The following is a 9185-nucleotide window of genomic DNA, read 5'->3' as shown; positions in this document are numbered from 1 at the left end:
ATTCTCCTGCCAGCCAGTTACTGTTGCAAGGCAAGCCGCTCTTCCATGACGTTATCACACCGTAACGATGCAGGTCCCGCCTAATATCGGTCCAGCAGTTGCAGCAGCGCTTCCCATGTCTTATGCTACGTCAATTCTGGGTAGGTCGTGCGTCTGGATTTTCCCACCCTAGCGTTGTCCTTAGCCCTTGACTATCGCGCTGGTCTCGACCGAGGCCCCAGCCGGACGGTTCTCGTACACTCCGCTGCCGGCGGTGTTGGCCTGTCTTGCATCGCCATTCTCTCGAGGCGCGGTCATCACATTATGGGCACATGTAACCTGAAGGACGAAAGAAAAGTTCGAATGTTGGAGGTAGGCTGCGGCTGTTGGGAATAACCCGACCAGTGATCGACTCGAAATTCTGCACGCGCTTTCATCTCTATTGCTCGCTCATCTCTCAGGGGCTTGGTGTGTCTGAGATCTTCGATAGCCGTGACGCATCTTTATGGTATGTTCCGATGATGGCTGGTAAGGCCATGCGACCAGACGTCATCATAGGTGCTCTTGATGGCGATCAGCTGTCGAGGTAAGCGTCCGCGCATTCAGCCGATTCCATCTCCCCAGTGTAGTCACTAGCGAGTTTATGGCAGGTCGTTCGAGGTTGTTGCTTCTAACGGTTTCATACTTGACCTCGCAAAAAAAGAGCAGATGCTCGAGGCTAGCAGTCTTCCATTGAGCCATTTCCTCAGAGGTGACTGGACCGCGAATCGCTTCATTCACTAAGCTTAGATTCACTCTCAGTGTTTAGCGCGTGCTCTATGTCTTCCCTCAGGTGTGACATATAGTGCATGCCATCTGGATGAGTTCATGCGGACAGCCAAACCAGCCGAGGTGGCCGATCTAATGAGGCGAGTATGGCAGGAAGCCGCCGCCCAGGATGTCGGGGGCTCCATGCCGGTAACGATCTACCCTGGTCAAGAACTGAAGAACGCGCTTGAGGTGAGTTCTAATAGTGATAGATAAGAGACATTCAGATGTTTAGCTACTCACCAGTGGGAGGAACATCGGGAAGGTGGTCGTCGAGTTGGAGGCGCCGACACTGAATGGCATGGCTCCTGCGCCCATAGTGGATGTACGTTGTAACGAAGATCCTATTACTGGTGCTGCGCTGGTTGTCACTGCTCTCGACTCGAAGTTCATCGCTGAGTCTCCTACGGTGACTGTACGTGCTGCGCGAACGGTACCTGTGGATTTGCTGAAGCCTCTGGTGAATCTCAAACCAACCAGTGCTATATATGTTGCTCTGTCGAAAGCGCCCGAGTTGCCAGCATCCCCCATATGGCATAACTGTTGTGAGGCATCGTCTGCGTCTTCCTCAACGGACTCGAACAATAGGCTGGCTACTCTGATCTCAGCTGTCCGGCAGAGGGGGAACGCCTCCGTCCTTGGCCCTATCTCGGATGATGAGCTCGCTAACAAGTCGCTTGACGAGCTTGGATTCGACTCTCTCGCGCGCTTACAACTATCTGCTACGATCCGAAAACTCGCGCCGAGCTTGCGGAGTCTAACGGGAAACGAACTCGTCGGCCACTTACCGCTGAACGAAATTGCTACTGGGAGGTTTACACCGAGTAGACCATTGGGTAGTCACAGGCCCAAGTGGCTTGCACTACACGGATTTCGCACAAACAGCGACTTATTTGCCCAACAACTTGCGGGACTTGGAGATTTCCTCGACATCGATCTCATCTTCATCAATGCTCCGCATGAAGCCCATGGTCCAGGCTATGGACGATCTACGGGCGCTCTCGACGGCTATGAGTGGTGGTGGAAGGGTGACAGCGAGGATGTATCCTATGAAACTGGGTGGATCGGCACCGAAGGTCTGCTTTCGAGTCAAGAGTTCCTGCGAGAGCAAGTTCAACGAGTTCGGCCGTCCGGTGTAGTCGGCTTCTCGCAGGGCGGCGGTATGGCTTACTGGATGTTATGCGAAGGCCTCGTGAATACAGCTGTGCTATTCAGTCCAGTGAGCCCGGCGGTGGCTCAGACTAAAAGGCTAATGGACAGTTCCAATGTGGTGGTGGTGAGGAGTAGCCGGGCAGATGAAGCGTCGATGGTGTTTTGTGACGATATCATTGATGAGGACTTAATCCTTATCCACGAGGAAGGTCATGCTGTACCGAAGTGCAGTGAGGAGAAGTACAAGAGTCTCTACGACAGTATGAAGCAGCGTCTAGAGTTGTCCAGTGATGCAGTACGAGGAGTCTAGTGTGAGCTGCGTTATCGTCGGTGAGTTTCTCGTACGATTCATCGATTGGAATGCTGATTCTACCATAATCATGTTGAGCAGTCAATGCCTAGGCGAGTGCTAACACTGAAAACTTCGTGATGAAAAGGGGTGGACACAATCATATGAAGCTCGGTGTGACCGAAACTCGAATAGCCCGAGGCCGAGAATGGGTTATCATTTTCATTTTTTTGTTTTTTTCACTTCCGACTGGCTTGGGACAGTTGAAGGTGTCCCCCAATTGGGGTAACTCGTTAACCCAACATGAACGAGTCAACACAGAGCGTAGCTTCGCCAGAGCGTGTATGCGTGCCGTGCCGTACGCAACCGTACTCGGCGACGCTTGAGGATCCTCCAGAACAGAGCGATCGTTATCATTTTGACGGAACATCTTCTGAGCTCTAGTTCAGATGATTTGGACCTTCTCTCATCCTCCCTCGATCCGTGGCGGAAGGAACCAGGGTCGTCCGCAACTTTGTCTCCTGGCGTATTAAACGAAGCTTAAAGTATATTGGGGCTACCGAGCGTGTCCCCAATGAGGAGTCCTCATCATCCGGAAATGGCACCGACCCACTCGACTGGAACTCAAAGCCACACGTCGCACACAAGTATGATAGAATCCTTCTGAGACTTTCTTCTTGTTATTTCTACCAAATGTGATCATCGTCTTGTCTAATATTATCTCGCTAATACCACAGAAATGCCAGTAGTTGAGCAGAGACAACAGAAAACTTAGCTCCACATTGTGGACCATACCGCAATCAAAATTTTAGCACTGATATCATCATCGGAAAATATACTAGACGTTGCCCAGTCTCTGAGAGAGGCCCTCAAAAACACTCAGTCACCTCGGCGAGCTCCTCAACGTTGGGCCTGAATCGAGCGAAAGATCTCTGCATACTTTCTATTGTGAATTATGGCGCATATTGAGACCCCTACCTCAGTGGCAGGTTCCGCACTCGGCGGAGTCCACTTGATATTGCCAAATGAAACTCCCCCTGGAGCCCCGCTGAACGCCCCCCTCCCTCCTCGGCCTTTATATCCACCATAGTAGTAGCCTGGAGTCAGATAGCTCGGCTTATGATACCCACTAGAGTATCCGCCAGCCCACGATGGAGAAAACGAGCCAGCGTAATATCTGTAGAAGAAAATAAAAAAATGAAGTACATTTCCCCTCTGTTACCCGGAAGCCATCGCACCTTTGCCTTTGCCCTTTCCTTTCCCTTTGCCACCCTTACCACCGTACACAGCGGACGTCTGAGAGTCATTATATCGGACCTGAGAAATTCCGTCGCGCGCCATAGAAATAAAGCAAGACAGCCGCATCCGATGTACCTTATCCGGACCCTTCTCGAAGTACCGCACACCACCAGCTGACTCCGCAGTGAGAGTAACCCAACCGAGTGGCGCCGGGAAGCTTGGATGTGACGGGTGGCGAATTTGTATGCGAATGATGCCGCTTTGAAGCACCTGATGACCCTTCTTTCCGAGCCAGAAAGCGACTCCAAGAAAAACTTGGTATCAACAAACTTGGAGAAAAGCGATGAGGCAAAAACAACTGCCTAGCTATTCTATTTCTTACTATTCGTTGACCGCACTGTTCCACAATCTCTCCATTGGTGATGGATGCAACAGGGGCTGAGTCCGGCTCACAAGTAGCACGGACCAAAGCATCGTCTCGAATAGCTCGCCACTTGTATCCATCCTCGTTCCCTGATCGACCACGCTGCTCCCTATCGAAACGACCTCCCATGACTACGTTGTGGGGTTGTAATGGGCGGCGCGGCGAAAGGAGCCTGACGGGGCTGCGGTTGTGTTGGTGGTGGTACAGGCGGCGGAGGCGGCTGATGGGGGGCCATTTCAACCCCGTCCCGGACTTGGGCTACGTACCTGCAATACCACTTTATGTCAGGAAAAAAGAGCGACCGAGATTAGTACCCTCCTCCTTTCTGTTGCCTTGTGGGTGGGAGGCCCTCAGGTTGTACACGAGAAGCTCGTCCGAGAGGCGGCTGATAAGCAGGGGGCGGGACGGGCCGAATGAGTGGACCGAGAGCGCCTTCGGAGGCACTTCGATCACCCGAATGTCTGACGTCACGAACACAGTCATGAACGGCGGAGACGCGACTTGAACCTACCCGGCGGTCGGAGCCTCACCGAGAGATTTCCTCACCGTTGCGACCGCTCTCTGGTTCAGCTCTTTGCGCCCGAGTAACCGGACAGGATGTCTGTTCTCATCCTGCGACGCCAGAAGAGTGAAGGCTCTCTTTGAGTTCACTGAATCAGCTTGCCGCGCAATGGCTCTCATCTCTCGGCGACTAAACTTCGAGAATGCCGTCGCCGCGGACCGAACCCACGCGAAAAACTCACGCAATCTTATTGGCCCCATCTGGACCTCCCTTATCTTCCGCCCCCCGCTTCGTCCCAGAGCCAGGTTGACGTCCTGCCGCTCCCCCAGACGGTGATACATCGTTGCTAGTTACCGCGAGACCCGACGAACTCGCAGGTGGCTGGCCAGTGGCTGCTCGCAACGCCTTTGAGAAAAGACCACCACCTGAATCCAGCCAAAATTACGAGCCCTCCTCCAACCTAGCTCGGCAGCAAATGGCTCGGATGTGGCAAACGACAAACCAAGCGAAGCCACTATCGTTAGAACTTATCAATACCCTATAGGAGAACGCGGACAACCTCATTCCAGCTCGATTTGGCAATCACTACTAAATTCGGAAACCGGGAGCGTCAATCCTCACCTCGCGGAGTAACTTTCTTAGCTTTCCTCTCGGGATGAGGCAGCCCGTGATTCTCACAGAATGCTATCAGCCATTCGACCTGATTGCAGTAGTTCATGTAGTTCGAGTCCAAAATGACAAAAACTCACGAAACCCTCCGCGTTCTCCTGCAAGAACTGCTCCATCTCGCTGACCATCTCACTCACAGTTGTCTGCGTCTGCAGTACACACGCCGCGTACCTATGTCCATACATGCAACAACTGACGTCAGCTCTAAACCTCCTTTGCGTACTCTGCCAGCGTCGCCCTATGTTCCTTGGAGACCATCCCCTCTCCGTAGTTCATAAGCTGCTTCATCACCGCCTCCTGCACCGCAGCCTCTTGATCAGGGGTCAGGGCCGATGACGAAGACGGCGCCGGTGCGATAGTGGCGCTACGTGACGGTGACAACGACGCCTTGGGCGAATCCCTCAGACTCTCCTTGGCCGCTGCCGATCGCATCGTCATAAGAGTGGTCAAGCAACACCTTAGCAATTGAACTGTAACATCAAGTCGAATGCAATGAAATTGAAACTTTTCCCTTGCACTGACACTAGTCGCTTACCGAACCACTTGCAATCTTTTCTAGAGAGCAAATGACACTACTGACGGTGAACTATACAGATCGCACACGAGAGACGTAACCCTGCCGGATAACTCTCCGACAGCGACGGTTCATCCGTGAATAGCAATCATGGGGCACTCTTCGAGTTGTTAGAATTTCACCGAACAACTACCGCTGGTGTAAAATCTCCATCTGCCCAAAATCTGGGGATTTCACTCCGCCATGCCTCGTTTATATTCCCAATAGATAGATTTTTCATATGATGTTGACTACATCGCTCAAACGGAGAATTGTAAACACAATTACCTGTTGAATATGAAAGTATACGTATTGGTAAAGCAAGGACGATTATCGCTTCTTGACGTTGGTAGATTTCTGAATCTTCCTCTTCGATATTCCATAAGCTTCAGCCCTCGACGCCATAGCAGCTCCTTTCCCTTTCCCCTTTCCTTTGCCTCCTTTGCCTCCCTTACCCTTGCCACCTTTTCCGCCTTTCCCTGGGTGATCGGAACTCACAGGGCCACCACTGCCCTCTCGTTTGGGCTCTCGAGGGCCCTCGTCGAGATAAGGGGCATACAGTTTTAGTGACGCGATCTGGTTCAGCTCCTTGTCGGACTTGTGGATAATGTCCTCTACGCTAAGATTGTGAACCGCGCCGGCTTCAACTTTCCGGTACTTGAAGCGAGTAGGCATGTCACCTGATCGGCGACTGCTTAAAACGCACACTAGGGAGAGAGTGTCCTTATACCGATCATATCCTCAAAGTCCATCTCGTACTCCTCTTCCTTCTCTTTATTCAGCATCTGCTCGATGCCCTCTGGGGGTTCGCAACCTTCAGGCACTCGAGACTTGACGAATGCGTGACGATGAGTCGTGTTCTTATGACAAGGTTGACACAGTACATAATCCTCACATTGCTAACACACGAGCGTACACCGACTACGGGTGGACGATGCGATCTCACCTTGCATTGGAAAATCCTCTTCCCTGGCAGCACGGGCTTCTGGCAGCCGTCACACAACCACCACTCATGCTCGTCATCCTGCTCCTCTCGCTCGGCCTCGTCCTGAGCCTCCAACCCGTCCCATTGTCCCCATTGCGTAGATTCATCATTAGCGAAGCCGGCAGTGCTCTCGTTGCTCTCCTCGGGACTTTTCTCCTCAACACTTTCCTCTGTCTCCTCCTGTTCATCGTATCTGAACCAAGACAGCCGCTGTGGGTAAATCTGCCTCAACACGCGCTCCGCGATCGAAGATCCGAAGTGTTGATACGAAGTGTTGCTCACCCGTCACCCAGCACTGTCTCCCGCATCAACTGATCATGTGCCTGGGGGTCCCACTCGGCATCAAGCAGCTCCTCCCCGCTCTCCGCGAGTTTCGGTGCGGAACTTCCCGTCACCTAAGAACCCAAATTCCGACCAAACGTATCGGACCAAACGCTCGAGTATCTCAGAAGAGATACTACCTTCGCGATGACCTCGAGTCGTCGTTGAATCTCCTGCCGCTTCATGTTCTTCAGTCGCTTCAACTCCTCAGCTCGTTTCGCTTTCTCCTCGGCCTTGCGCGCCTCCTTCTCCTGCCTCTTCCTCTTCCGTTTATCGTCTTTCACACGTACACTATCAGTCACCTAGCATCCGAAGAGAGAACCCCGATGTCCGAGCCGTTACTAAACACACTCAACCCGACACTACCGTTCGACTGTGCCCGACGAGACTCGATCCCTTGTCCTCCTCAAACCTGACAAAGGAAAATGAGTGCTGAAAGTGAATCGGCCCGAATTGGTCTGAAAATCACCTGAAGTTATATTCCCGCTCAAAGTCGTCCTCGCGGTCAAGCTCGTCATCAGAATCGTCCGAATCACGCTCATTGGGTTGCATAGACTCCTTCTCCAGCCAGCCTGATCCCGTGAGAAACTGTGCATTCAGTCAACTACATGAATTGATGACAATATGAAAATTCTGATCAAATTTTGTGAAATTCTCATTAGTAGTTTCTGTGCATTTCTACCCGAATTCATGTGTGAAATTCTATAATTAGTGAGGGAACTCCTGATTTCAGCTGAAGAAAGCGAACATACACTCCAACACCGATTCTCAATCCCGTCAACTGCCTCGATTTCCCCCACCTTTGTTCATAATGTAGTCCCTCAGGAAAGCATCCTCGTCATCCAGTTTATTATCGCCCATCTCGTCCGAGTCCCGGAAGTATCTAGCAAGAATGTCAGCCTGCTGTTTGCTAAAAACTCATTATTACCTTTCCATCAGGATCTGTTCATTCCCTTCGTTGGCTGCCTTTGCCAGCTGGCCCCGCTCCCACTTTTTGTATTCGCGATCCTATAAGGAAAATAACCACGCTCAACGAGAATTATTCAAAGCGTAGGAACCGCTTGGGTAGGTTTCGAGTTCTCACCTCAACATCTTTCTCCTCCATAGTCTTGTCTCTGACGGTGAACAAGTCATCGTCGCTGTCGTTCCCAGCGTTATCCTCATCGTCTTCATCTACACCCATTGCGTCCATCAGCGCCCTCCTAGCATCCTCCCCTGCCTGCCGGGAAGTCTGAGCTACCTGCCACACAACGTTATAGACATGCACAAGCTCATGGAGCATGGATCACGTACCTGCTTCTCTTCGTCCTCGTCTTCCACTGCGGCCTCGGCACCCTCCTCGAGAAGCCGCTTCCTCATGAGCTCTTTGTGAGTTAATTTCTTAGACTTCTTTTTCTTCTGCCCGTCCCCTGAGAATGGAGGCGTAATTTCACAAAAGCCCCTCGCGAGGATCGAACCACCGACCATCATCATTGCATTCACACGCTCCCCCATTAGACTATCCTAACTACCTTCAACCTCGAAGTCATCATCCTTGAACACCGCCTCCTTGCTATCCTTGAGAGTTGGGTCGTGGCTCTTGATGCGATTCAGAGTATCCATAATCTTCTTCTCGACATCCTCAGTGAGCATCTCGGCATCCGAATCCTCATCCGATGAAGAGGAGGTCGATTCATCACCTGAACGGCCGGAGTTCGAGTAAGTCGCAGCGATTGAAATCCGTCGAGTTCACCCGCACTACGAGATAGCATTCAGCGAGGCGCTCTACGAGGAACGCAACGAAACGAGACTTCAGTGGCTGCGACAGACCAGATGTGAGTGGATGGCGACTTCGACCCATGAATGCCTTCCACAACGAGCTCCCGCGTATCCCAAAACCCCAATAGCATCACCATCTAGTTCATCTGCGTTATCCAACGCCTGCTCGAGATCTTCGTTCAATTTGGGCACTTCCTCCTCATCGTCTCCTGGGGCCTTTTTGTTCTTTGATGAGCCAGAGACGGCCATTGGATCTGCTTCAACTTGAATAACGTCGAATAGTCACTCATCCTAGCCGGACTCGAAACTCAACACAAGTAGTAAATACTGTAACGCTATCATATGGTTGTAAGTCTAGTTCGCTTCTCTACGCGGCGCCTTGTCATTGGACGTTTCCGACCGTACTCACTGGGGAGGTCGACTCGCCGCTTGCTGCCTATGCAGAGATGCGTAGTACTGCTGCCACGCAGCGGCCAAATATGCACTAGCATAAGCAGACGACGCTTC

General features: G+C 51.9%; 6 protein-coding genes across 6 annotated transcripts in view; 3 read left to right on the top strand and 3 right to left on the bottom strand.

Moving 5' to 3' along the window:
• Pmar_PMAR028266 (polyketide synthase, putative) overlaps positions 1-84 on the top strand; it is a gene marked incomplete at both ends in the record, with an annotated part of 3680 nt that extends 3596 nt beyond the window's left edge. Inside the window, one exon of the mRNA XM_002774215.1 lies at positions 1-84. This exon is cut by the window's left edge and continues 4 nt beyond it. Coding sequence (XP_002774261.1) covers positions 1-84 — 84 coding nt within the window.
• A 416-nt stretch (positions 85-500) lies between these two features.
• Positions 501-1374, top strand: Pmar_PMAR028265 (hypothetical protein; the record flags this gene model as incomplete). Its single annotated transcript, XM_002774214.1, has 5 exons — positions 501-565; positions 630-730; positions 812-978; positions 1022-1265; positions 1337-1374. The coding sequence occupies 5 exons, from the start codon at positions 501-503 to the stop codon at positions 1372-1374; spliced, it is 615 nt and encodes a 204-aa protein (XP_002774260.1).
• A 362-nt stretch (positions 1375-1736) lies between these two features.
• Pmar_PMAR028264 (hypothetical protein) lies at positions 1737-1925 on the top strand (the record flags this gene model as incomplete). Its single annotated transcript, XM_002774213.1, has 1 exon — positions 1737-1925. The coding sequence occupies one exon, from the start codon at positions 1737-1739 to the stop codon at positions 1923-1925; it is 189 nt and encodes a 62-aa protein (XP_002774259.1).
• Positions 1926-3330: 1405 nt separating this feature from the next.
• On the bottom strand, positions 3331-5499 carry Pmar_PMAR028263 (hypothetical protein; the record flags this gene model as incomplete). Its single annotated transcript, XM_002774212.1, has 11 exons — positions 3331-3404; positions 3466-3544; positions 3602-3736; positions 3849-3979; positions 4026-4156; positions 4205-4351; positions 4402-4581; positions 4634-4817; positions 5014-5092; positions 5142-5232; positions 5285-5499. 11 exons carry the CDS (start codon positions 5497-5499, stop codon positions 3331-3333), a joined length of 1446 nt encoding a protein of 481 aa, XP_002774258.1.
• Positions 5500-5944: 445 nt separating this feature from the next.
• On the bottom strand, positions 5945-8927 carry Pmar_PMAR028262 (glutamine-asparagine rich protein, putative; the record flags this gene model as incomplete). Its single annotated transcript, XM_002774211.1, has 13 exons — positions 5945-6294; positions 6345-6513; positions 6561-6792; positions 6882-6959; positions 7029-7222; positions 7287-7332; positions 7390-7492; positions 7721-7803; positions 7849-7928; positions 8005-8160; positions 8214-8329; positions 8432-8599; positions 8813-8927. The coding sequence occupies 13 exons, from the start codon at positions 8925-8927 to the stop codon at positions 5945-5947; spliced, it is 1890 nt and encodes a 629-aa protein (XP_002774257.1).
• Positions 8928-9016: 89 nt separating this feature from the next.
• Positions 9017-9185, bottom strand: part of Pmar_PMAR028261 (hypothetical protein) — a gene marked incomplete at both ends in the record, with an annotated part of 2820 nt that continues 2651 nt past the window's right edge. The window contains one exon of the mRNA XM_002774210.1: positions 9017-9114. Within this exon, the coding sequence (XP_002774256.1) occupies positions 9017-9114 (98 nt within the window). The remainder of the gene's footprint in view (positions 9115-9185) is intronic.

The sequence above is a fragment of the Perkinsus marinus genome (genome assembly GCF_000006405.1).
Source record: "Perkinsus marinus ATCC 50983 genomic scaffold scf_1104296958686, whole genome shotgun sequence".
NCBI lineage: Eukaryota > Perkinsozoa > Perkinsida > Perkinsidae > Perkinsus > Perkinsus marinus.
The sequence above is the reverse complement of the archived record's forward strand: the minus strand, read 5'-3'. Positions and strand labels throughout refer to the sequence as shown.